Source organism: Oncorhynchus mykiss, chromosome 30 (genome assembly GCF_013265735.2).
Source record: "Oncorhynchus mykiss isolate Arlee chromosome 30, USDA_OmykA_1.1, whole genome shotgun sequence".
Classification (NCBI taxonomy): Eukaryota; Metazoa; Chordata; class Actinopteri; order Salmoniformes; family Salmonidae; genus Oncorhynchus; species Oncorhynchus mykiss.
Genome location: NC_050570.1, coordinates 39,772,330 through 39,799,518, shown reverse-complemented (window position 1 = coordinate 39,799,518; position 27,189 = coordinate 39,772,330). Strand labels below are relative to the sequence as shown.

The following is a 27,189-nucleotide window of genomic DNA, read 5'->3' as shown; positions in this document are numbered from 1 at the left end:
AGGTTGGCGGTGGAGGGGAATCTGTAGGGGTGGTTATGTCTTGTTTTTTTACGGTAACGTAAAAAGGAATACCCTTTCACCGAGCAGACCCGTTAAATATGCACACCACATGCATCAATCAAAACACAAAAAGGCTACTGACAAGCCTATACAATATGGAATCAATATGGTGAAAACGGTTTTTGATGAACAATACCCAACAATGTCAATGTTCTTGTTAATGAATAGCTTGTCATAAAACGTTCATCATTTCCAGTCAGACACAATGGCTTATTGATTTGATCCACCCTGACAAGAAAAGCCTCCATTCACTTTTGAAAATTCCAATGGGCCCCATCTCATAAAAAAAATATGTAGAAAAACTCAAATAGGAATTGTTCTACTTTTTATTTCCAATTTGCTTTAAAAAAAAAAATGCCATTAATGATTACTTCTGCTAAAAGGCACTTTAAATATGCAAACATTTTCTTTAAATTATTTTTACTATGATGTGGAGGTCTTATACTGCATGGGTCTGTGTGTTGGGGGAGTGGTAGTGGTGGTGAGGAGGTTATGTATTGGTTTGGAGAGAGGGTGGTGGTGGTGGTTATGTATTGGTTTGGAGAGAGGGTGGTGGTTATGTATTGGTTTGGAGGGAGGGTAGCTTGGCGGTGGATGGGGTCTGTAGGGGTGGTGGTGGTGGTTATGTATTGGTTTGGAGGGAGGGTAGCTTGGCGGTGGATGGGGTCTGTAGGGGTGGTGATGGTGGTTATGTGTTGGTTTGGAGGGTAGTTTGGCAGTGGAGTGGGGTCTGTAGGGGTGGTGGTGGTGGTTATGTGTTGGTTTGGAGGGAGGGTAGCTTGGCAGTGGAGTGGGGTCTGTAGGGGTGGTGGTGGTGGTGGTGGTTATGTGTTGGTTTGGAGGGAGGGTAGCTTGGCAGTGGAGTGGGGTCTGTAGGGGTGGTGGTGATGGTTATGTGTTGGTTTGGAGGGAGGGTAGCTTGGCAGTGGAGTGGGGTCTGTAGGGGTGGTGGTGGTTATGTGTTGGTTTGGAGGGAGGGTAGCTTGGCAGTGGAGGTGGGTCTGTAGGTGTGGTGGTGGTGGTGGTGGTTATGTGTTGGTTTGGAGGGAGGGTAGCTTGGCGATGGAGGTGGGTCTGTAGGGGTGGTGGTGGTTATGTGTTGGTTTGGAGGGAGGGTAGCTTGGCAATGGAGGTGGGTCTGTAGGTGTGGTGGTGGTGGTGATGGTTATGTGTTGGTTTGGAGGGAGGGTAGCTTGGCGGTGGAGGTGGGTCTGTAGGTGTGGTGGTGGTGGTGGTGGTTATGTGTTGGTTTGGAGGGAGGGTAGCTTGGCAGTGGAGTGGGGTCTGTAGGGGTGGTGGTGGTGGTTATGTGTTGGTTTGGAGGGAGGGTAGCTTGGCGGTGGAGGTGGGTCTGTAGGTGTGGTGGTGGTGGTGGTGGTTATGTGTTGGTTTGGAGGGAGGGTAGCTTGGCGATGGAGGTGGGTCTGTAGGGGTGGTGGTGGTTATGTGTTGGTTTGGAGGGAGGGTAGCTTGGCGGTGGAGGGGGGTCTGTAGGGGTGTATCTTCATCAGGACCTGTATCTCCTCTCTCAGTCTCTGGATCTCTAGGCGCTGCAGCTGGATGATGCGGTCCCCTTTGTCCTCCTCATTCAGACGGACCACCATGTTACTGGGGTTGGCCCTGGGAGACAGCAGGGCTGGGTATAGGGACCAAATACAGAGTGAGATCATGCAGGAGTTACTTTATTGGGAAGTAGACGTAGACCAATAGGACTTTACCCTAAATTCTTAGGATTTACCTCAAATAACGTATGCCTTCTTAGGATGAAACAGTGACCAGACACCCACTTCTTAAGCACTTACAGTTGGAAGTTTACATACACCCAAGTCGGAAGTTTACATACACTTTAGCCAAATACATTTAAACTCAGTTTTTCACAATTCCTGACATTTTATCTTCGTACAAATTCCCTGTCTTAGGTCAGTTAGGATCACCACTTTATTTTAACAATGTGAAATGTCAGAATAATAGTAGAGATAATGATTTATTTCAGCTTTTATTTCTTTCATCACATTCCCAGTGGGTCAGAAGTTTACATACACTCAATTAGTATTTGGTAGCATTTCCTTTAAAATGTTTACCATGGGTCAAACGTTTCAAGTAGCCTTCCACAAGCTTCCCACAATAATACCTCATGATGCCTTCTATTTTGTGAAGTGCACATGTCGCTCCTGCAGCAAAGCACCCCCACAACATGATGCTGCCACCCCTGTGCTTCACGGTTGGGATGGTGTTCTTCAGCTTGCAAGCATCCCCCTTTTTCCTCCAAACATAACAATGGTCATTATGGCCAAACAGTTCTATTTTTGTTTCATCAGACCAGAGGACATTTCTCCAAAAAGTACGATCTTTGTCCTAACGTGCAGTTGCAAACCGTAGTCTGGCTTTTTTATGGCGGTTTTGGAGCAGTGGCTTCTTCCTTGCTGAGCAGCCTTTCAGGTTATGTCGATATAGGACTCGTTTTACTGTGGATATAGATACTTTTGTACCCCTTTCCTCCAGCATCTTCACAAGGTCCTTTGCTGTTGTTCTGGGATTGATTTGCACTTTTCGCACCAAAGTACGTTAATCTCTAGGAGTCAGAACGTGTCTCCTTCCTGAGCGTTATGACGGCTGCGTGTTCCCATGGTGTTTATACTTGCAAACTATTGTTTGTACAGATGAACGTGGTACCTTCAGGCGTTTGGAAAAGGCTCCCAAGGATGAACCAGACTTGTGGAGGTCTACAATTGTCTTTCTGAGGTGTTGGCTGATTTCTTTTGATTTTCCCATGATGTCAAGCAAAGAGGCACTGAGGTAGGCCTTGGAATACATCCACAGGTACACCTCCAATTGACTCAATTATGTCAATTAGCCTATCAGAAGCTTCTAAAGCCATGACATAATTATCTGGAATTTTCCAAGCTGTTTAAAGGCACAGTCAACTTAGTGAATGTAAACTTCTGACCCACTGGAATTGTAATACAGTGAATTATAAGTGAAATAATGTCTGTAAACAATTGTTGGAAAAATGACTTGTATCATGCACAAAGTAGATGTCCAACCGAGTTGCCAAAACTATAGTTTGTTAACAAGAAATTTGTGGAGTGGTTGAAAAAACTAGTTTTAATGACTCCAACATAAGTGTATGTAAACTTCTGGATTCAACTGTATATGAATATAAAAACTGATTATACAGACTATACACACAGTGACACCCAGTGGCTAGAAATATGAACGCTCTACTTCAAAGAAAAGTTCAGGGAACTTAACTCAACCAATCTTTCCAATGAGTAGAACGCTGCACTCTATTCTCTTTCCTGTAAATCAGAGAGATGAGAAGAGAAAGAGGTCACCTTTGAGTGTGTTGGTCTGCTTCAGGCCCTTCTTTCCCATCATACTCTTGTAGTCATGGACCTGGGAGTCCGCCAGATGCAGCTGCCGCCGCAGGTCGTTGACCTCACTGATCAGAGTCACGTTCTCCTGTAGCAACCAATCAATTATCCAATTAAGCAATCAAGTAATCCAGTCAGTCAATTAGTCCGTCTGTCTGACAGCCAGTCAAGGACTACGACATTAAAACAACAAGCCTAGCTTTAGGGTGTCATTATAAATGGGAATGAAACCAAATCCACAAATCATATGAAAATAGTTTTGGGCACACAGACACACTTATCCATCTAACTCAATAGTCCTTTCTGAGAAGTCTCGTCTCTGTCACCTGCATGATCTTGACGTTGTCAGCATGGTGGACCACGCTGTCTTGGGCCAGCTTCCTCTTCAGGGACGCCACGTTCCTCTCCAGGTGGTCCCTTTGCCTAGCGTACTCCATCTGAACGTTTGGGTCCACACTAACTTTATCCAGCTGAGAGACATGAAGAGCAGCCATTTAAAGATGTGTATTCATTCACTACTTCTTAACAGGAACACACAGTAGCCAACGCTGTCTCACCACGTCACTCTGCTGTGCGTAGCGGTCATACAGGTCTCTGATGCTCTCCTTCAGCCTCTTGGGCTCTTGGATGAACCCCACACAGTTATGGAGGTCCGTCTTGAACCTGCGTACCAGGGCCTCCACATCTCTCACCTGAGAAGGAGAAGAAAGGAAAAGTGAGGGATGGAGGTGAGACTGTGGGTGAAGATCGTGGAGAAGAGAGGAAAAGTGAGGGATGGAGGTGAGACTGTGGGTGAAGATCGTGGAGAAGAGAGGAAAAGTGAGGGATGGAGGTGAGACTGTGGGCGAAGATCGTGGAGAAGAGAGGAAAAGTGAGGGATGGAGGTGAGACTGTGGGTGAAGATCGTGGAGAAGAGAGGAAAAGTGAGGGATGGAGGTGAGACTGTGGGCGAAGATCGTGGAGAAGAGAGGAAAAGTGAGGGATGGAGGTGAGACTGTGGGTGAAGATCGTGAACTTGTCAGACACATTGGGTGACACTGATCTTCAGACAAAGATAAAGGCACAAATATAAACGTATGGACCTCTCTCTCTCTCTCTCTCTCTCTCTCTCTCTCTCTCTCTCTCTCTCTCTCTCTCTCTCGCTACGTATACAGTACACACCTTCTGCAGGCCCTTGTGCATTTCCTTGTCAGTGGTGGTGAGTTTGAGCTTCAGCTCAGCGATGTCCAGCTCTCCCTGAGTGTTCTTCTTGTGGAAGGTATCCAGCTCCTCCTCCATCTACAAGTCACCGGAAGCCAATAGCCTTTTTACATCGTTTTTAAAAATACATTTAGCAGACACTCTTATCCAGAGCAACTCAGTTAGTGCAGTCATCTAATGACAGCTAGGCGAGACAGCCACATTATCACAGTCATGGTAAGTAAAACAAAATTCTCGCATTAAGTAGTTATGTGTGAAGTCAGTGCTAGTAGGAAAATACAAGTGTGAGTGCAGTTAGAGTGTGTGTGTGGGGGGGGGGGCATAGCTTTGATCTCCATATTCTCCACTCTCTCCCACCTCCCTCTATCTCACACAACTGATCTATAGGACTCATCTAAACCCTGATCAACCCTAAATCGATATGGACCCCAGTGCTCATTTCCATGTTGATGAAAAGGGCCTGAAGTTGGCAGGCACTTTAAAAAAATATCAATGGTGACAAGTGCAAAAGTAGGAACTGATTTTTTTTTCTGTGAATATTGAATTCTCATTCTAATCAAAGAGACATTTCAGTTAGCCTACTGTGGACAACCGCTGATAGAATGCATGTATTCAAGGGACATTTCAGTGATGGTTTTCAACAATTTCAAAAATGGCAGTTATCCCGTTAAAGAGCTGATAAAGGAGGAAGAAGAGAAGCCATCTTGTTTCACCTCGTGGATCTGCTCCTTCATCTCCTTGATATCATTCTCTCTGGGCTCTATTTGTTTCTTCAGCTCTTTGATCTTGTAGTCCAGGACAAATTTAAACTTCTCCAGCTCCTGGTTCTTCTTCTTCAGATCATAGATGCGTTTCTCCTACAGTACACAGGAACAGGACAAGACTTTAGCCTGGTCCCAGATCTGTTTGTGCTGTCTTGCCAACTCATTGTCACGCAACAACAATAGGAGTTGGTAAGAAAGCATAAATAGACTTCAGATCTCTGTATAAAGTTAAGTTTGTATTCACACTAACAGACTACACATTTAACAGCCATGAGATTTTTATAGTCACTTTTTTCAAGTTCAATTATGTTCATGGTCCTCTTCCAAACTTTGATCCCATGAAATTGATAGGAAATGTAATTTTGTATAGGTAGTTCAACAATAAAAGCCCTTTGGTGATCCAAATCTAAATGTTCGGCTTAACTTCTGGGCAGCGCCTCTTAATGTTCAAATGTATTATCGTTAGAGACAAGCGAGCAAACCAGACAAGAGAGTATAGGGACAACAGATGCCAAGGTTATTGCTGCTGAGTGTGAATCTTTATTCATGAAGAGGAAGGTGTTTCAAATGAACTGAGGGGATCCTCTTTTGATGCAGAACCATTTTGTTTGAATTTACTCCCTGTCCAATTAGCTGTTTGAAACCGTTTAATCTTGTGTGTGTGTGTATGTGTGTGTGTGTGTGTGTGTGTGTGTGTGTGTGTGTGTGTGTGTGTGTGTGTGTGTGTGTGTGTGTGTGTGTGTGTGTGTGTGTGTGCGCGTGTGTGCGTGTAGGGGGTGATCTTTTCATAGGACAGCATCTGTGACATTTACACACTAATTAAGTTTCCCTGTATGCACAAAGAGCCAACAGAGAGAGATGCAAATGCCTTTCTCCCCTGTCTACCCCTCATAACACTGATGGTAAAATATGTACATGCTCTTTAAGGGAAATAACACGCTACAGTGTCTCACACACCAATAGCGCTAACAGCAGCATGCATGCTGCCAAGGAGGTTTTACGCGCTGGCACATGTTGTGCATGCCTGTGTGCACGTGTGTGCACCTATGCACGTACGCGTGTGTGCGTATGTGAGTTCGTGCTCACAGAGCAGGTGTCTGAGTGGGATTAGTCATTAGTGGACCTTCACTTCTCAAGGCTCAGTGCTGTTTTGCGCCGGGGGGGGGGGGGGGGGGGGGGGGTCTTACAGTCACCTCGTCTGGTGTGATGCATGGCACTGGGACTCAGTCAGGATGAATGGCTGGCTGGGGGAGAGGAAACTTTTTGATGGACAATCTATAACAGCGTATGAGTTGACTGTGTTTGATTCTGAGAGAGGGCCATTAGAACAAATTGAACTGGAACACAATCATACGAGTAGATCTCCATTATACAAAATGGACTGTTGTTCCTTCCTCAGTGTTTTGACAGTTTCAGTGACGTCCAGTCACCTATACCTTCCATGTTTCTGCATACCTTGGAGGCAAACCAATCATTTCTGCCTCGCTGCTTTTGGAACAAAACTAACCCTCTCCTTTCCTCTGCATCTTGCTGTACCCCCTGCACCTCTTGCACCCCTCACCCCAGCCACTCACTCACCTTGTCTTGGATGGTCTCGTCCCTCTCCTGGATCGCTTTCTTCAGAGCCAGGATGTCCTTTTCCAAGGACTTGACGATGGCCTGTAGCTTCTGCTGCTCCAACTTCATCCTCTCCATCTCCACGTTGCTGTTGTCTATATCCTTCTGGAGGCTGCTGAACTGCAGTGTGTGTGTGTGTGTGAGGGAGGGATGGAGGGAGGGAGGGAGGGAGGGAGGGAGGGAGGGAGGGAGGGAGGGAGGGAGGGAGGGAGGGAGGGAGGGAGGGAGGGGTAGAGGAGGAAAATGTCATCAGTCACCAGTCCTCATAACTCATTGTCCCTTACACAACGGTCATATTCTTTTTAGCTTCCATAACCCATAACAAGGCCTCCACATCCAAAACCATATTGGATAGTAAAAATGGCCAGACTTGATCTAGGAAGAAAGGGAAGGAGACAAAAAAAAAGACAGAGAAAAGACAACATATAGACAGAGTGGGACCGGGTGTATAGGACGGCTGAATGTGCAGAGGATCTGATTCAACGTCATCCCTTTCCATTAAAGTGATCCCTGTGATATTGAGTGAGCATGCAGAGGGAGCGCATTAGAGCCTAACTGTGGACAGACGGACATGCCCTGCTTGCAGTCTGATTGGCTGTAATTATGATCTACCACACTGCAGGCTGGGAGAGAAGAGCTGACTGGGAGGTGTGATGAAAAGGCAGGCAGGGGCTAGGTGGGAGAGGGTTGATTGGGGTGTGTAGGATGGGATGGGACTTGGAAGCAAAGTAGGGGTGAATCTTGCATCCTCCCGTTCTCTCCCCACTTCCTTCTCAAATTATCAGAGTAAAGCGAGGAGAGCATTGGAGAGGAGCCTCTGATCTTCTCCTCCAATGCTCTCCTCTTAACCCTCTGATGTTCTGAGAAGAAGGCAAGAGGACAAAAGGACAAAAGGAATCAAGGAAACTTTTGAGAGAGATTGGAGGAGTGGGAGCGAGAAGATCATGTCTCTACCTTCTTCTTCATGATGCCGGTGTCTCTCTTCATGCGCATGTTGGTCTCCCTCTCGTCCCTCAGCCACCTCTCGTAGCGGACCCTGATGTCCTGGATCTCCCTGTCCCCATCCTCCTCCATCTGCTTCCTGCTCTCCTCAAACTCCCTCGCCTGGATACGAGACTCCTCCTGGCACTACAGAGGGTAGGGAGGGAGCAAGAAATAAGTGGGAGATGGTAGAACAAGCTTCCTTCTGACACTAGGACAGCAGAGTCCCTGTCCATCTTTCGAAAAACATCTGAAACCCTACCCTCTTTAAAGAGTAACTTAAATATTCCCACAGCAACCACCCCTCACCCCCCACAAAAAAATAAAAAACACCCTTGCCTTTCGTGTACTAATACTTGACTTTGTTCTACCAGTACTGGTTTTGCTGATAGCTACTTTATTTAAAAGAATACTGAGATGTGGATGTCTCACCTAGCTACACTATACAGTATATATACACGCATGTAGACAACCCTTCAAATTAGTGGATTTGGCTATTTCAGCCACACTGCTGACAGGTGTATAAAATTGAGCACACCGCCATGCAATCTCCATAGACAAACAGTGGCAGTAGAATGGTCTTACTGAAGAGCTCAGTGAATTTCAACGTGGCACCGTCCTAGGATGCCACCTTTCCAACAAGTCAGTTCGTCAAATTTCTGCCCTGCTAGAGCTGCCCCCGTCAACTGTAAGTGTTGTTATTGTGAAGTGGAAACATCTAGGAGAAACAAAGCGAAGTGGTACACAAGCTCACAGGATGGGACCGCTGAGTGCTGAAGCATGTAGCGCGTACTTCGTCTGTCCTTGGTTGCAACACTCACTACCGAGTTCAAAACTGCCCCTGGAAGCAATATCAGCACAAAAAGTGTTCGTCGGGAGCTTCATGAAATGGGTTCCCATGGCCGAGCAGCCACACACAACCCTAAGATCACCATGCACAATGCCAAGCGTTGGCTGGAGTGTTGTAAAGCTCACTGCCATTGGACTCTGGAGCAGTGGAGACACATTCTCTGCAGTGATGAATCTGCAGTGATGAACCTTCTGGCAGTTCGACGGGCGAATCTGGGTTTGGCGGATGCCAGGAGAACGCTAACTGCCCTAATGCATAGTGCCAAATGTAAAGTTTGGTGGAGGAGGAATAATGGTCTGTGGCTGTTTTTATGGTTCAGGCTAGGCACCTTAGTGCCAGTGAATGGAAAACTTAACGCTACAGCATACAATGACATTCAACGGTTCTGTGCTTCCAACTATGTGGCAACAGTTTGGGAAAGGCCCTTTCCTGTTTAAACATGACAATGCCCCCATGCACAAAGCGAGGTCCATACAGAAATGGTTTGTAGAGATCGGTGTGGAAGACTGGCCTGCACAGGGCCCTGACCACAACTCCATCGAACACCTTTGGGATGAATTGGAACGCCGACTGCGAGCCAGGCCTAATCTCCCAACAATCAGTGCCCGACCTCACTAATGCTCTTGTAGCTGAATGGAAGCAAGCCCCAGCTGCAATGTTCCAACATCTAGTTGAAATGCTTCCCAGAAGAGTGAAGGCTGTTATAGCAGCAAAGGGGGAGACTATCTCCATATTAACGCCCATGATTTTGGAAAGAGATGTTTTGACGAGCAGGTGTCCACATACTTTTGGTCATGTGGTGTATCTTAAGATGAACGCAGTTAGTCGCTCTGTATTTAAAAAAAAAATGTGATCGAGAAAGAAAAAGGGAAGGCGAAAGAGGTAGCAAATAACAAGGCAAGGTATAATGGGAAGAGTTACGTGGAAGAGAAGGAATGAGACACAGAGAAAGAGAGAGGTGAAAGGACAGAGAGTGAGGATAAGAAAAGGGGGGGGCACGAGATCGAAGGGCAGAAGGAGAGAGCGATAAAGACGGTATGAACGGGAGCTCTGCCTCACAACACAGACAGAGGTTAGGCCATCCTAGCGTGGCATCTGTGAAGATGGATAATCCCATTGTTGGGTGTTTGTTTATGCACCTTTAGTACATCCTCAATTACCCCAGTCAGGACTAGGCTACTGAGATGCTCTGCATTCCATGTGTGCCTCTCTCTCTCTCTCTACAGAGTTAAATATTAAGGTGATTATGTGGAGAGCTCCCTGTGGAGAGCTACAAAGGGGAACTTAGAGTCAATGGTGGAAGGTTGGGAAGGCCCAATTATGTGTGTTTTGTCAACAGTATACTTCTGCATCTACTATTTAGATTCTTTTTTTGTCAATTTCAGCAGATGCTCTTTTCCAGAGTGACTTACAGTAAAGATTGAGGCCATGCATTCCTATACTAGCCCCCCGTGGGAATTGAACCCACAACCCTGGCGTTGCAAGCGCCGTGCTCTACCAACTGAGCCACAAGGGATGATGGACAAAACTGTCAAGAATATAAACTATTGAACTGAAACTGCTCACTCAGAATGGCTCTGTTCTAGACATAACTTTACTGGGGGAAATACATGAACTGGGGTCATTCTTACATGAGAAGTCTCGTTTTGCTACTCTCTCTCTCGGGGATATGGCTGCTCTTTGCGCTTTCTTTTTTAATCTAGAGTGGTCGGTATCGCAGCGCAAATCCATGCCGGAGATTTCTATTCTGCTCTCTACAGGGCGGAAGACTGACTCTGTGTGCACTGCACAGGTCCTTCAAGGACTTCCTAAACTGGGCCCTGAGCAGAGAGCTGCTTTGGACTCGGACATTACTCTGCAGGAACTGTCCACTGCAGTTATACAGATCTCCTCTGGTCTCCCTGGTATTGATGGTTGCCATCAGACTTTTTACAAACGTTTCTGGGAATGTATTGGGTGGGGGGGAACGAAGTGTTCTGTGAATCCTTCCAGGAGGGTTCTCTTCTAGTGTCTTGTCAACTTGCTGTGCTTTCGTGATTATTTCTTGAGTATGACATCTGAGGGCTAAATGGTAATGTGATGTATTGTAGTGTGGGGTCTTTACCCAATAAAGGGGATCTTAAAATATTCTCTCTCTCCCTCTCTCAGAATGAAATAATGAGGTGGTTATGCAGGCCCAGTGTTGCGCCCCCCACATACCCCACCCCGCCACTCACACCCCCATTAGCAATGATGGGAGTTGACGTCGTATTTCCTTAAAGATTCCGCAGACATCCTCGATCGGAGAACCCGGTGCTCCGATATTCATTTGTCTCTTCGCTTCCAATCAGTGTCACAGCAGGGAGGAGAGGAGAAAGAGAGGACAGAAGGGAGGGTGAAGGTTGCCGCTAAATGCCTGACTAGACTACATCGCCTTGAAGTAAAGCCAGGAGTTTTTCCGGACCACATGATCTGACCAGGGAGAACTCTGGGCGCTAACCCCAGGTTATTCCTGGTGAGGGGAAAAAACAGGACCCTATCTGTGAGGACTCTATATAAAGCCGCAAATCCCATCTCCAAACGTCCCCATACAACCCCTTGACATCCTAGTATCCACTACCTGCTCCAGCACCAGTAGTTTCTCCTGCATCTTTCCCTCGTAGTAGAGGGTGAGCTCCTCCAGGGCAGCAGTCTTGCTCTCGTCCATCTGCTGCAGCTGCTTTTCGTAGTCCTGCTGCATCTGCTGAGACTTGAACTGCAGCTCCTGGTACTTCTCATATTCCAGCATCAGCTTCTGACTGTTGGCCGATTCTAAGGGAACGCAGAGAGAGACAGAGAGGATATCCAATGAGGACCCTGGATCAAACACAGTCAATGCTATCATGTGCTGCTGTCAATGTTCACACTGCAATGGGAGTCATTCAAGTCTCATTCAAGTCTCTTAACTACAAACTTAAAGGTCACTTTTGTTTTCTTCTGAAAGATGGACAAGAACTGAGAATAGCATAGAATAGAACAGAACTTACCCATATCCTGCAGCTCTTTGGAGTGTTTCTCCATGACCTCGAACATGGTCTCCTGATTAGCTACCTCCATATTGTCTCTCTCTGTCTTCAGGATCTGACAGGAGAGATGGAGAGAGGGATGAAGAAAGGTGGAGAGGGATATCTCTGCACATGCACCTCACTGAGGTGTTCCCTTTACGCCAGCCCAGCCAGAGCCACTTTCAATTCTCATTTCCATGTATCGATCTAGCAGTAGCTCTTATCAAGGCCGACTCTTACAAGGCAAAGTACACTCAGTGCATACCATAATGAGAGTAGAACACTTTTGAAAGTTAAACCGTGTTGAAAGTATTATACTGAGCTACACGCTTAGAAAAAAAGGTGCTAAGTAGAACCATAAATGGTTCTACTAGAATGTTCTTTATAATCAACCAATCATTGTACATGGAAAAACATAGATATTTAAACAAACTATTCTGAAAATCACCCATCATTAGCGCATGCTGTGAAATATGATATATGGTTCTATGTAGAACCCTTCTTGCCTTACAAAGAATTATCCTCCAAAAACGGTCCCTTAGGATGTTAAAGGTTCTAGGTAGAACCCTATCCCCCAACAAAGAACCCTTTTGGGACCCTTTTTTTCCCGAAGACAGTACAGTACAGTAAACAGACTCAGAGTTATTTGGTACAAGGTAAATCAAATGTTGGGGAGACCAGGGGCAATTGAGACCACTTGAACTAGGCCGATCACTTTTAAAAAATATATATATATAAGGAACGTACAATACATCTGTTTCAGTAACAGTAGCTGGGGTCAAATGTAACTCCTGAAAAATAAACCAAATACATTCACTTAACTTTAAAAAAAAACTGAATGTTTATGAATTATCTTAGACATAAGTAATGCTTTTGAAATAAATATTATTATTTATATATACGCCCACAAAAATACTACAGTTTACTATAGAATACTACAGTACTTACAATAGAAATCTTAGTAAACTGTAGAATACTATACTACACCCTGCAATATCCCTCAATCATGTCAGTGGAGGGTACTGAGTGGACAACAGCTCATAATAATATCCAGAACGGAGCAAATGGAATGGCATCAAACACCTGGAAACCTTGTGTTTGATGTACAGTATTTGATACCATTCCACTGATAACTCTCCAGTCGTTACCACGAGCCCGTTCTCCCCAATTAAGTTACCACCAACCTCCTGTGGATCATGTGTAGTACTAACAACAGAATGTTGTAGTATACTGTAGAGCAGGTATTCCCAAACTGGGGAGTACATTTATATTTTCCAACATGGCTATACATTTGGGTGAGTTCTTTTTCTTGCCAGAGTAGCCTCGTTTCACTGCCAAAAATAAAATTAAACCATCAAGTGTTCAGCGAAATAACAACACAATGTCAAATACAGGAAGCCAAGTCAAATAATGAAAATCCAATCACATTAACCGTTACTCTCTCGCAGAAATTTAGAAACGAAACATGACAATTTGAAAAATAAGACACGGGAGTTTTTTGAATAGTAAGACATGTATAAAAGCAACAGATACCATTAATAATAAGGGGTTAGAAGTGTCTTATATGGTGAGCTACCGAGTGGCTAGGACAGGCAAGCCCCATACTAGTGTGGAGCACTTAATTCTTCCTGCTACCGCGGATATGGCTGGGACAATGCTGGGGGAAAAGGCAAAAAAAACTATACAGACAATGCCTTCATCAAACAACACTGTTTCACAATGCATCAGTGATATGGCAGGAGATGTTTTGAAACAATTACTGCTTCGTATACGAGCCAGTGAATTATATGCGTTACAGCTGGATGAGTCAACAGACGTGGCGGGCCTGGTACAGCTCCTGGTATATGTCCGTTGCATTCATGGGGGCTCAATTAAGGAAGACATCCTCTTCTGGAAATCAGGACAACATGATAGGATATTTTTAAAGTACTGGACACCTTTGTGACATCAAATGGACATTGGTGGTCAAGATGTGTTGGTATCTGTACTGATGGCGCGAAAGCCATCACAGGGAGACATAGTGGAGTGGTAACGCACGTGCAAGCAGTTGCTCCCGACGCGGCAGCATCCACTGAAAGGCTCTTGCTGCCAAGGGAATGCCTGAGGTCTTATTGTCAGGACCGGCCGGGGGAGTGGGCAGCGTTCGTGCCCTGGGCAGAGATGGCCCAGAACTCGCTCCGCCACTCCTCCACTAACCTCTCCCCCTTTCAGTGCGTACTGGGGTATCAGCCGGTTCTGGCTCCTTGGCATCAGAGTCAGACCGAGGCTCCTGCAGTGGACGACGCCGCCCATGTTCACCTTCAGCGCGCCATGCTGTGCCAGAAATCCGGCGCAGACCGTCACCGCAGTGAGGCCCCGGTGTTCACACCGGGGGACCGGGTCTGGCTCTCGACCCAAAACCTGCCCCTCCGTCTGCCCTGCCTGAAACTGGGTCTGCGGTTTGTGGGGCCATTTAAAGTCCTGAGGAGACTGAACGAGGTGAGTTACAGGTTACAGCTCCCCCCCCCCGATTACCGTATTAACCCCTTGTTCCATGTGTCTCTCCTCAGGCCGGTGGTGGCTGGCCCGCTCCAGGAGTCTGAGGTGCAGGAGGTTCCTCCGAGGGGGCCCCGGCGTACTCTGTTCGTTCCATACTGGATTCGAGGCGTCGGGCAAGGGGACTTCAGTACCTTGTGGACTGGGAGGGGTATGGTCCGGAGGAGAGATGCTGGGTTCCGGTGGAGGACGTGTTGGACCCTTCAATGCAGCGGGAGTTCCACCATCTCCTTCCGGATCGCCCCTACGCCTCACCCTCCGGGTCGTCCCCGGGGCCGATGTCAGCGTGCTGCTGGAGCCGCGCGTCAAAGGGGGGGGTACTGTCACGACTTAGACGTCACCGGTAGACGTCACCGGTCTTCTAGCCATCGCCGATCCACTTTTCCATTTGTTTTGTCTTGTTTTCCCACACACCTGGTTTTAATTTCCCACATTACATGTTGTGTATTTAACCCTCTGTTCCCCCCATGTCTTTGTGTGGTATTGTTTGTTTGTAAGTACTTGTGCACATGTTGACTGGTGCGCGTCAGGTTTTGTACCCAAGCTGTTATTTTCTTGATGCTGTTGGTTTTGGAACTAAACTGCTCCGGCTATTACCTAGTTCTGCTCTCCTGCATCTGACTTCCCTGCCACCAGTTACGCACCCCTTACAACTGAGACTCTCTCCAATACAACCCAACATTACAGAGTTACAGTATGTGCATCCTCTCAAGCACACCCCTCTCATTAACCTGTGGTGAGTTATTCACAATTATTGATTAACAAATATGGTTTTATATGTAAGATGGCTAAATAAAGAGCAAAATTATGTATTATTATTATAATATTATTATTTGTACCCTGGTCCTATAAGAGCTCTTTTGTATTTACTATAGGGTTTTTGCAGACTGTAGTATTTTGTAGTATTTACTATAGGGTTTTTGCGGACTGTAATATACTGTACTATTTACTGTAGCGTTTTTGCAGACATTACTGTAGTATTTACAATAGTATTTCTGTTATATTATCTTCGACATAGAAGTGGAGGCTTTCTCCTTGAGGAGAAACTCACACTCATTCTTATATTTAATAAATGTATCGTATAGTGTGTGTGTGTGTGGCAGGCTCACAATGGTGGCAAAAGACAACATTTGAGAGTGCGCTGACCCTGGTGCTAGAGGGGGTACGCAGCTGGAGGTTGAGGCACGTGACTATAAAAACAGTGAATACTATAGTATTTATACCATAATATACTATAGTATTTTTTTCATGTGAGTGTAACCAATAATTACAGTAACATCCTTATTTCCGCATGGTCATTCTGTTCCTCTCAAAACATTTGAATAGTCTGATGGTGCCCAACTGATATTGGGCTCCCAAGTGGCACAGCAGTCTAAGGCACTGCATGTCAGTGCTAGAGGTGTCACTACAGATACAGCTTGGCTTCGAACCAGGGTATCACATCCGGCTGTAATAGGGAGTCCCATAGGGCGGTGCACAATTGGCCCAGGTTTGGCCGCTGTAGACTGTCAATGAAAATAAGAATTTGTTCTTAACTGACTTGCCTGGTTAAATGGAAATATATGTTTATCACCTCTTTGGTAATCTATAGTACTCCAAGGCTATTTAAAGTTTTTTTTTTAATTTAATGTCACGCCCAGACCTTAGAGAGATGTTTTATTTCTCTATTTGGTGAGGGTGTGATGTGGGGTGGGCATTCTATGTTTTGTATTTCTTTGGTTTTGGCCGAGTGTGGTTCCCAATCAGAGGCAGCTGTCTATCGTTGTCTCTGATTGGGAATCATACTTAGGTAGCCTGTTTTCCCACCTATGTTGTGGGATCTTGTTTTTTTTTTTTTATCTCTGTGAAGCCAGCAGAACGTGACGTTCGTTATTCCGTTTGTTGTTTTTGTTTGGTGCTCTGAGTATTAAAGACTTACCACGCTGCACCTTGGTCTACTTTTTCAAACGATCGTCACAGAAGATCCCACCACAAAAAGACCAAGCAGCGTTTTCTGTAGGAATGGACATGGGAGGAGATACTGGAAGGCAAGGGACCCTGGGCACAGGCTGGAGAATATCGCCGTCCTAAGGAGGAGCTAGAAGCAGCAAAGGCGGAACGGCGAAGATACGAGGAGTTGGCACGACGAAGCATGCACGAGAGGCAAAGGCAATCTTTTGGGGGAGGCACACGGGGAGATTGGCGCAGTCAGGTTATAGACCTGAGCCAACTCATCATGCTTGCCGTGGGGAGAGAGTGACTAGATAGGCACCATGTTATGCGGCTCTGCGCCGTGTGTTACAGGTTTGCATGCACAGCCCGGTGCGCTCTGTGCCAGCTACTCACAGTTGTCGAGCTAGAGTGGGCATTCAGCCAGGACGGATGGTGCCGGCTCAGCGCATCTGGCCTTCAGTGCGTCTCTTCGGTCCAGGATATCCTGCGCCGGCTCTGCGCACTGTCTTTCCGGTGCGTCTCCACAGCCCAGTACGTCCTGTGCCAACGCCCCACAGTTGCGGGGCTAGGGTGAGCATCCAGTCAGGACGGGTTGTGCCAGCTCTGTGCTCCAGACCTCCAGTGCGGCTCCACGGCCCAGTATATCCTGTGCCAGCTCCACGAACCCAACCTCCAGTGATGATCTAAGGCACGAAGCCTCCAATGATGATCCATGGCACGAAGCCTCCAGTGATGATCCATGGCACGAAGCCTCTAGTGATGATCCAGGGCACGAAGCCTCCAGTGATGATCCATGGCAAGAAGCCTCCAGTGATGATCCATGGCCCGACGCCTCCAGTGATGATCCATGGCACGAAAGCCTCCAGTGATGATCCATGGCCCGACGCCTCCAGTGATGATCCATGGCACGAAAGCCTCCAGTGATGATCCATGGCCCGACGCCTCCAGTGATGATCCATGGCACGAAGCCTCCAGTGATGATCCATGGCCTGACGCCTCCAGTGATGATCCATGGCACGAAAGCCTCCAGTGATGATCCATGGCACGAAGCCTCCAGTGATGATCCATGGCACAAAGCCTCCAGTGATGATCCATGGCCCGGAGCCTGCAGTAAGGATCCATGGCACGGAGCCGCCATGTTTTTGTTTGGTGTTCTGAGTATTGAAGATCATGAACACTTACCACGCTGCACCTTGGCCTACTTCTTCAGACGATCGTCACATATAATTAATGTGTAATTCATTCAATCCTAAAGTTAATATAACTTTTTTTCATCATTGGCTGCTTGGCTAGGGTTTATTTTAACACTGCATTACAATTGCCACCAACCCAGTAGCAATGACAAAATCTCATGTGCCTAGCAAGGGACAACAATAGTGACAGGTCAAACATTTCAATGTCAATGTTTAGCCAACATATAGTGATGAAAATGATGATAGCTTGAATTCTTGAACATTAATGCTCAAGACAGTATAAGAAAAATGCAGCAGTCGTAAAAACTACTTTCACCTGCAAATAGTGAGGGAGAGAACCTAAATGGGCATGTGCTGAGAGAGTTTCATCACTCTAGCTTGTTTCTGTTTGGAGAAATTCAAGGTCCCTTTTACAATTGCCCCGGTCTCCCGTACTAGTTCATACCATATTAGTGTTTATCTCAGAGCTTATTTACCATCTAAATGTAGCTTCATCACTCTAATTTACTAAATGAATTGAATCAAATTGATGAGTATTATCATGCCTGCTCTCCCTCCCTGGCGCCAGGCTGCTCATCATTACGCACACCTGTCACCATCGGTACGCGTATCAGCACTTCTGTGGACTCATCTGTACGCCATTACTTTGTTGAATGCCACCTCCTATATCTGTCTGTTTCTCAGTTTGATCACTGTGTCAGCATTACTTTCGTTATGTTTCCCCTGTCCAGACGCTGTCCTTGTTTGTTTCATGTCGGTTATTTATTAAAATGAAGTACTTTATTTAGTTAAGTTGTTTGAGGTAGGTAACTGATTATGTTTGAAGCCCTGTCTGTCTCACCTGTATGTTGGTCTTGAGCGACTCCATCTGCTGAACAAATGTAGTTGACAGCTCCTTGGTCTTTTCGTTGTAGTTCATGTCCTTCAGACGGAGCTGGTACTCATTCTCCATCTTCAGCTCCTCCACACGTGTCTTCAGCTCTAACATCACCTGGTTCTGTTATAGGAGGAGAGGAGGTAGTGAGGGAGAGAATGAGCGAGGGACAAGGTAGAGAGAGAGAAGAAGAGTAGTAGCAGTGAAGTGAAGTGAGTGGGAGAAGAGAGAAAAGGAGGCATGAGAGCAGGGGAGGAGAGGGGGAGGAAGAGGAGAGGACGAGAGGACAGGAGGACAGGGATAATGTGATTAATCAGGTTAGAGTAGGAGTGACCATAGCCCTCGCAAACCTACAATAATGGAACACACCCAACCCATGTATCAAGTCAGTGTAATGCTCCAAAAATCCCCATGGTGGGCTACCTTCTCCTCCAGGTCTGACTTGGTGATGAGGATCTCCTCAGCGTAGGTGATCTCCTTGTCTCTCTTCAGGCCGCGGCCCTCCTTGTCTATGATCTTCCAGATGAGCAGACAGCCGTCCTCAGAAACCGTCAGTAGGTACTGGTCATCAAAAGTGATCACCATCTGAACACAGAGAGGACACACACTTCAACACCTCCGTTCAGTGCATTCGGAAAGTATTCAGACACCTTGACTTTTTCCACATTATGTTACATTACAGCCTTATTCTTAAATGGACGAAATAAAACTTTTCCTCATCAATCTACACACAATACCTCATTATGACAAAGCAAAAGGCGATTAGAAATAATAAAAAACTGAAATTGAGCTCAGGTGCATCTTGTTTCCATTGATCATCCTTAAGATGTTTCTACAACTTGATTGAAGTCCACCTGTAGTAAATTCAATATATTTGACAATATTTGGAAAAGGCACACATCTGTCTATATAAGGTCCCACAGTTGACAGTGCATGTCAGAGCAAAAACCTAGCCATGAGGTTGAAGTAATTGTCCATAGAGTTCCGAGACAGGATTGTTTCGAGGCACAGATCTGGGGAAGGGTACCAAAACATTTTTACAGCATTGAAGGTCCCCAAGAACACAGTGGCCTCCATAAAAAATCTAATCAAGTCAAATTTCATTGGTCACATACACCTATTTAGCAGATGTTATTACGGGTGTAGCGAAATGCTTGTAAAACAGGTTGTGTCGGTTTTTGTGTTGTTGTGGGTTCATTACACAGTAATCGCTCAAATTGTGATGCGTTGTGTAGTGTTCCATTGCAATGCACAGTATTTTACTGTTTTGTGAGGGTATTGCAAGTCTTACCTTGGTGACAGGTGAAGAGTGGGCCTGGTACTCGATCCAGTCCTTCTGGGTGGACAGGGGGTACTTGATGGCCCTGATGGTTCCAATGGAGGTCCCAGTGAAGAGCGTGCGCCCAGAACGGGACATAGCGATGGTGGTGTAAGCCACATCTTCAGCGGGCACTTCACGTAGGATCTGACAGAGAGAGAGAAGGGACAGCCAGGGGATGAGGACACAGTGGATGTGCATATAAAGGCTACCAATTTTTTTATTTATTTAACCTTTATTTTAACCAGGAAAAGCCCATATAAAGGCTACCATATATAGACTACCATATAAAGGGTACTATCAAGGGATGGCGAGAAACAAATGCAGCAGAGGTAAAGTGTTAATATTCATGCATAACATTAACATTATTATGCCAGCCTCACCCAGGAGTGTACATGTACATTTTTAAGTAGAACTAAGTTACCCCGAGGGACTCATTTATTGAAGTGGATATTCTGTCAGTGAAAGTTGTTTACTTCACCAACACTTGGAATGCAAATAGCCTAATGGGGAAGGATGAAGGCATCCAACATCCAACAAAACCACTGATCTATTCAGGACTGGATAAAACTCTTCCAAATTGAGATGCTTATGATTGTTGTGGGTTCTTCTCTCCAAGCTCCAGCAGCTCAGAATAACTCAAAGGGCCTCTATCTGACGGACTGTATCCTCTTCCCTGATTATTTTCACAGACTGTCAGAAAGATGGCCGTCAACTCTCTGGCCCCAGTCATTATGACGGAGAGGGAAACACTATTTATTTCCCTTTCAGAACTTCACTTCACACAGCTGGAAACTGACACCATCAAAACAATGTAATGAAGAGTTAAGGGAAATAAAATATGAACTCAAAACAGTCAGCATAGTACCGCTCTCGAAGGAAACTTCTGCATACTAAGAATAAGAACTGGCTAATAAGTTCTAACTGCACCCCTCAATTATTAAAACCATCTTATAGCTATTATTATAGCCAGATCCTCAACATGTTCTTCAGCTGCACCATCGAGAGCATCCTGACTGGTTGCATCACCGCCTGGTATGGCAACTGCTTGGCATCTGACCGTAAAGGCGCTACAGACATCCAGGACCTATATACTAGGTGGTGTCAGAGAAAGGCCCCAAAAAATGTCAAAGACTCCAGTCCCGGCAAGCGGTACCGGAGCGCCAAGTCTAGGAGCAAAAGGCTCCTTAACAGCTTCTACCCCCAAGCCATAAGACTGCTGAAAAATGTATCAAATGGCCACCTGGACTATTTACATTGACACCCCCCCCCCCCCCCCCCCCCCACCTTTGTTTTTACACTGCTGCTACTCGCTGTTTATTATCTACGCAGTCACTTTACAAATTACCTCGACTAACCTGTACCCCTGCACATTGACTCGGTACCGGTACCCCCTGTATATAGCCTTGTTATTGTTATTTAATTTTCTTGTGTTACTTCTCGCATGTGAATTTTGTTGTTGTTGATTTGATTACAAGACAAACCTGATATAATTTTATAGCATCATTATAACTGACTATATCTCAAAACTAATACGCAGTTGTCAGAGTATCTGACATTTCAAATCAATTTAAATCTAATGTTTTACATCAGCAGTTGTCAAGAGAAGCTTTACAGTAACCCAGCCTAGACCCCAAAGAGCAAGCAAAGCAGAAGCAACGTACAGGAAAAACTCCCTAGAGGGAAGAAGCATGTAACATTTTTTGGGTCTCACTTGACAGGCCTGGATCTCTTTCAGGGTACAGTCGGTCCCCACGGCAAAGATAGTCTTGGCGTCAGGGGAGATGGTGACGCTGGTGTAGCTGCAGGACTTGAGGACGCTCTCCGACTCCCGCTTGCTGGTCAGGGTGTTCCACTCGTACACAGCCCCCTCCATACCACACGACACCAGCCTGCTGTCATCACCACTCCAGGCTATGGAGCGCACCTGTAGATGGAGACAGGCGAGCCTCAAACAAAATACCGACTTGCGGTCACGTTATCTCTGCGACCCTAAAGCTATAACTAGGGCCAAAATGTTTTTCCTGGTCAGGTCACATGGCCAGGAACTGTTGGCCTGAGGTGAGGCCTACTGGAACTGTGGTTGGTCAAGCGGCTGCCAGATGTGGGCGAGAAAATATGCCGGAGGCGGGCTGCTAGTGGGCTAGTTGGAGCTTGCTAGCTAGGGTCTTACTCTCTGATGATGAATCACACGGTAAACCATCAGTGCCCTCCCCCAGTGTACCATTCCTAACCTTCCCATTGTGTCCTTTGAGGTTGAGGACGTTCTCGAACGTAGTGGTGGAGTAGATGTGGATGATGTTTCCATTGACCGCAGCAAACAGGTGTCCTCCGTGACTGAAGGCACACTAAAAGGAAAAAGCGTACAGTACACTGCAAGAGCTGGAATAGCTAGAAATCAATGTTTGAGTACCAGTGATGTTCAGCTATCGAAAATGAGGCACTGTTGGCACTGAGAACTCTTCGTTCTGACCTCTCTACAGGCTCGCACGGTGAACTCCTTGAAGGTCCTGACGTCGTCTATGAGCAGGTTCATGAGTCGCAGCTTGTCAGAGAAGCCCACCATGACAAACAGGCCAAACGGGTGGAGGGCGATGCTGAACGCCTCCTCCTGGAACTCCTTATACAGCTCGAGGGTGCTGGGGGGGAACGGAAAGGAGACAGACCTAACAAAGGCTTTAAAAAACAGACCTAATAAAGGCTTTAAAGAACAGACCTAATATAGGCTTTAAAGAACAGACCTAATATAGGCTCTAAAGAACAGACCTAATATAGGCTCTAAATAACAGACCTAATATAGGCTTTAAAAACAAACCTAACAAAGGCTTTAAAAACAGACCTAATATAGGCTCTAAAAACAGACCTAATATAGGCTTTAAAGAACAGACCTAATATAGGCTTTAAAAACAGACCTAATATAGGCTCTAAAAGCAGACCTAATATAGGCTTTAAAGAACAGACCTAATATAGGCTTTAAAAACAAACCTAACAAAGGCTCTAAAAACAGACCTAATATAGGCTTTAAAGAACAGACCTAATATAGGCTTTAAAGAACAGACCTTATATAGGCTTTAAAAACAGACCTAATAAAGGCTCTAAAAACAGACCTAATAAAGGCTCTAAAAACAGACCTAATAAAGGCTTTAAAGAACAGACTTAATATAGGCTTTAAAGAACAGACCTAATATAGGCTTTAAAAAACAGACCTAATGTAGGCTTTAAAAACAGACCTAATATAGGCTTTAAAAACAGACCTAATATAGGCTTTAAAAACAGACCTAATATAGGCTTTAAAGAACAGACCTAATATAGGCTTTAAAGAACAGACCTAATATAGGCTTTAAAAAACAGACCTAATATAGGCTTTAAAGAACAGACCTTATATAGGCTTTAAAAACAGACCTAATAAAGGCTCTAAAAACAGACCTAATAAAGGCTCTAAAAACAGACCTAATATAGGCTTTAAAAAACAGACCTAATAAAGGCTCTAAAAACAGACCTAATAAAGGCTCTAAAAACAGACCTAATATAGGCTTTAAAAACAGACCTAATATAATATAGGCTTTAAAAAACAGACCTAATATAGGCTTTAAAGAACAGACCTAATATAGGCTTTAAAGAACAGACCTAATATAGGCTCTAAAAACAGACCTAATATAGGCTTTAAAGAACAGACCTAATAAAGGCTTTAAAGAACAGACCTAATATAGGCTTTAAAGAACAGACCTAATATAGGCTCTAAAAACAGACCTAATATAGGCTTTAAAGAACAGACCTAATAAAGGCTTTAAAAAACAGACCTAATATAGGCTTTAAAGAACAGACCTAATAAAGGCTTTAAAGAACAGACATAATATAGGCTCTAAAAACAGACCTAATATAGGCTTTAAAGAACAGACCTAATATAGGCTCTAAAAACAGACCTAATAAAGGCTCTAAAAACAGACCTAATATAGGCTTTAAAAACAGACCTAATATAGGCTCTAAAAACAGACCTAATATAGGCTTTAAAGAACAGACCTAATATAGGCTCTAAAAACAGACCTAATAAAGGCTCTAAAAACAGACCTAATATAGGCTCTAAAAACAGACCTAATATAGGCTTTAAAGAACAGACCTAATATAGGCTTTAAAAACAGACCTAATATAGGCTCTAAAAACAGACCTAATATAGGCTTTAAAGAACAGACCTAATATAGGCTTTAAAAAACAGACCTAATATAGGCTTTAAAGAACAGACCTAATATAGGCTTTAAAGAACAGACCTAATATAGGCTTTAAAAACAGACCTAATATAGGCTTTAAAAACAGACCTAATATAGGCTCTAAAAACAGACCTAATATAGGCTTTAAAGAACAGACCTAATAAAGGCTTTAAAAAACAGACCTAATAAAGGCTCTAAAAACAGACCTAATAAAGGCTTTAAAAAACAGACCTAATAAAGGCTTTAAAGAACAGACCTAATATAGGCTTTAAAAAACAGACCTTATATAGGCTTTAAAAACAGACCTAATATAGGCTTTAAAAACAGACCTAATATAGGCTCTAAAAACAGACCTAATATAGGCTCTAAAAACAGACCTAATATAGGCTCTAGAAAACCTAACAGCCAGCCAATAATTGTTTTTCTCAGACATACTGTAACTACCATTCAGTGTCTAAAATAACAAAGGAGCTGAGTTAATCATCACAGGCTGGGACACTGTATAGACTTGACATAAACTCCAGAAAATCTGTATTAAAAGGGATTGTCAAACCCGCAGCTCTTACTTGGTCTCAACGTTCCAAATGCGTACAGACTGGTCCAGGGAGCAGGTGGCGATGATGGGCTTGCGGATGCAGACGGACAGGCCGGTGATAGGCCCAGAGTGGAAAGAGTGGGACAGGAACTCAAACTGGACCTGCTCCCCCTTGCTCATCTCAGCAGAGGACAGGGTGATACTGTAGAGCTGACCACGATCTGTGCTGGTCACTACTGTCTCCTCTGATGGACTGATGACCAGAGAGACAATCTGCTGCTGCTCTGCATGGCTGGGCTCGTGACTGCACTGGTCTGGGGGGATCTGAATGGAACACATACATGAACACACACATATACATGCACACCCAACACAGTTACATTAATACAAAACACACAAGCATAAATACAAAGGCAGAGACCTTATCAGAAATCTCTTTACAAATAGTCTATTTGTGCAGAAGGTGCGTAGATTTGCAGTATACAGCTCGCTTGAGTGATTGTTATAGTTTGGCGAAATCAATTCTGTCACCCTGATCTCCCTGGTCTTCCTGTAGTTGTCCTTGTCGTCGGTTCTCTCAAACAGATACACAGTCCCAGGACCGGCCGAGCAGGCAAAGCCTTTCGAGTAAGCTGTGATGACTGTAACCCGTGGCAACTGAGGGGTCTCTTCATCATTTCCCTCTGCACTGTAAAACATTTTATTTGTATTATTATTATTACGGCATTAGGAGGGTAACATACACAGACGTTTCAGCTTTCACCTTCTTAGGTGTGCAGGTAAAAAGAAACAACAGCAGGCATGGAAATTGTGTGACATCTGTTCTGTGCCCTGTGCAATTAAAGAAGTTGCTCAAACTGGATTCTAACTGCCTCTGTGCTATGATATCCAAGAGCACTTTAGATTGGTCTAACTTTCTAAAACAGCTAATTTGGTAACATTTTATTTCATGGTAGATAGGTAGGTAATTACTGTGTCCTTATGCCCACCTGTCTGGGTCCTGTGACATGGTGGTCTTGGTGGTCACACTCATGTCCCATCGGAGGTCTCCAGACTCAAACACCATCAGCCTCCCAGCTTCTGTCCCTGCAATCACCCTCTCCTCAGACATCCAGGCATGGGATAGGAAGTTATGGGTCTCTTGCTTATGGAAGGTGGACTGCTTCAGAACCCCCTCTGCATAGCGGAACAGCTTGAAGACCCCATTCCCACTCACACAGATCTGGGTGTTGTCGTATGGGTTCAAGCTGACCTGGAAACATAATACACTCTTTGAAAAAAGGGTTCCAAAAGGGTTCATCGGCTGCCCCCATGGGAGAACCCTTTTTGGTTCCAGGTAGAACCTGTTTTGGTTCCAGGTAGGACCCCTTTAGGAACCCTTTTTCCAAAGAGTGTATTATGTTTCCATAGCACCTTCACCCTCATTTCTAAGAGTGTTGAGTGTGAGACAGTGCCATCATAATATAGCTTTTGAAAGTGAATAAGTATGTGTGTGATCAGCTACAGAGTGAATACTATAACAGAGTAAGGAGCAAGGACCCAGAATGCGATTTGTTGCCTTACCTTAGGGTTTCCCAATGTCGGTGCTGGGGCCCTCCCTGGGTGCACGTTTTGTTTTTTGCCCTAGCACTAAACATCTGATTCAAATAATCAAAGCTTGACGATAAGTTTGTTATTTGAATCAGCTGTGCAGTGCTAGGGGGAAAAAAACAACATGCACCCATGTTGGGAAACCCTGCCTTATCTATGGAAAAATAACACTGCAATTTTGAATGAACACGCGGATCATTCCACATCACCATTTCCTTGCCAACGACTCTTCCCTGGCCCCAATAACAAGAGAGCAGTCCGACATCACCTGGTTGACTGGATTAGTGGCCACAGTGGTCTTCACCATGGCCATGACCTTCTGCTTCTCCCACATCCAGTAGAAGAGGGTGTAGTCTGGCGCTCCTGATTGGCCAATGAAGTACTTGGAGTCAGTGGAGAAGGCCATGGAGACAAACTCCTGGACATGGATGTCCCCTCCATTCAGCACCTTCCTCTTCCGGCTCTGCTCGTGCTGCAGGTCGTACACCGTAATGGTGGCCCTGTCTCCACGCTCCGACACCGCCAGGTAGCGGCGGTTTGAGCTGATAGCCAGGGCATACATTCCCTGACTCCTCTCCAAACCTAATGAGCAAAATCAAAGATGAATCACAAAGACAACATAACTGGAAGTTGGATATCTTAAACAGGTTGTTAACAGCAACAACAACAAAAAGTATGCCAGGTTTAAATTAGTCTATGAATAGATTTCAGAGAAAGTGATGTAGTGTCAGAGACACTAAACATCTATAACACACCCTGACCTTAGCCATATTGTTGTACTCCTGAGATGTGAGCATGCAGATACCTGGGATGAACCTCTGCCATTTCTGATCAATGTTATAACGAACACAGTTATTCCCGGATGGGAAGATGACAGTCTGCTCATCAAAGTAGAACAGGTTATTGGCCACGCCCCTCTGCAAACCAAAGCTGTAGTGGCACTGGGCCACCACTGCAGACATCATCAGAGTGTTGTCAAATCAAAGCTGCAGACTAAAATCTGCCAGTGAAAGGACAGAAGAAGAGAATTCAGGACAGAAGGACAGAAGGACAGAAGAAAACGAATTCAGAAGGGTTTTGATCTTTAAAATATGGCAAGCAAAACTCTTAAGGAGACTAACTAAATTATTTAAGACCA

At 45.1% G+C, this 27,189-nt stretch overlaps 1 protein-coding gene and 1 non-coding gene across 2 annotated transcripts; both read right to left on the bottom strand.

The window, feature by feature from the left end:
• Positions 1-36: 36 nt before the first annotated feature.
• LOC110521003 (cilia- and flagella-associated protein 57) lies at positions 37-27,073 on the bottom strand. Its single transcript, XM_021598443.2, has 21 exons — positions 26,857-27,073; positions 26,320-26,633; positions 25,451-25,713; positions 24,993-25,149; positions 24,493-24,785; positions 22,195-22,360; positions 21,956-22,069; positions 21,436-21,648; positions 19,695-19,868; positions 18,827-18,988; positions 18,371-18,526; positions 11,852-11,945; positions 11,446-11,636; positions 7,970-8,143; positions 6,977-7,135; positions 5,348-5,491; positions 4,596-4,712; positions 3,992-4,126; positions 3,761-3,904; positions 3,396-3,522; positions 37-1,696 (listed from the first exon to the last, which is right to left on the bottom strand). Exons 1-21 carry the CDS (start codon positions 27,014-27,016, stop codon positions 1,503-1,505), a joined length of 3,651 nt encoding a protein of 1,216 aa, XP_021454118.2. The 5' UTR covers positions 27,017-27,073; the 3' UTR covers positions 37-1,502.
• On the bottom strand, positions 10,290-10,362 carry trnaa-ugc. Its single transcript has one exon. It is a non-coding gene; the product is annotated as a tRNA-Ala (tRNA).
• Positions 27,074-27,189: the final 116 nt, after the last annotated feature.

Excerpts from the sequence above, each read along its gene's own strand:
- LOC110521003 (XM_021598443.2), bottom strand. The coding sequence starts at position 27,016 with ATGATGTCTGCAGTGGTGGCCCAGTGCCACTACAGCTTTGGTTTGCAG. Across the intron at positions 18,989-19,694 it reads ACTCTTCACCTGTCACCAAG|ATGGTGATCACTTTTGATGA; the intron begins GTAAGACTTGCA and ends CTCTGTGTTCAG. Across the intron at positions 3,523-3,760 it reads ACAACGTCAAGATCATGCAG|GAGAACGTGACTCTGATCAG; the intron begins GTGACAGAGACG and ends TGGTTGCTACAG.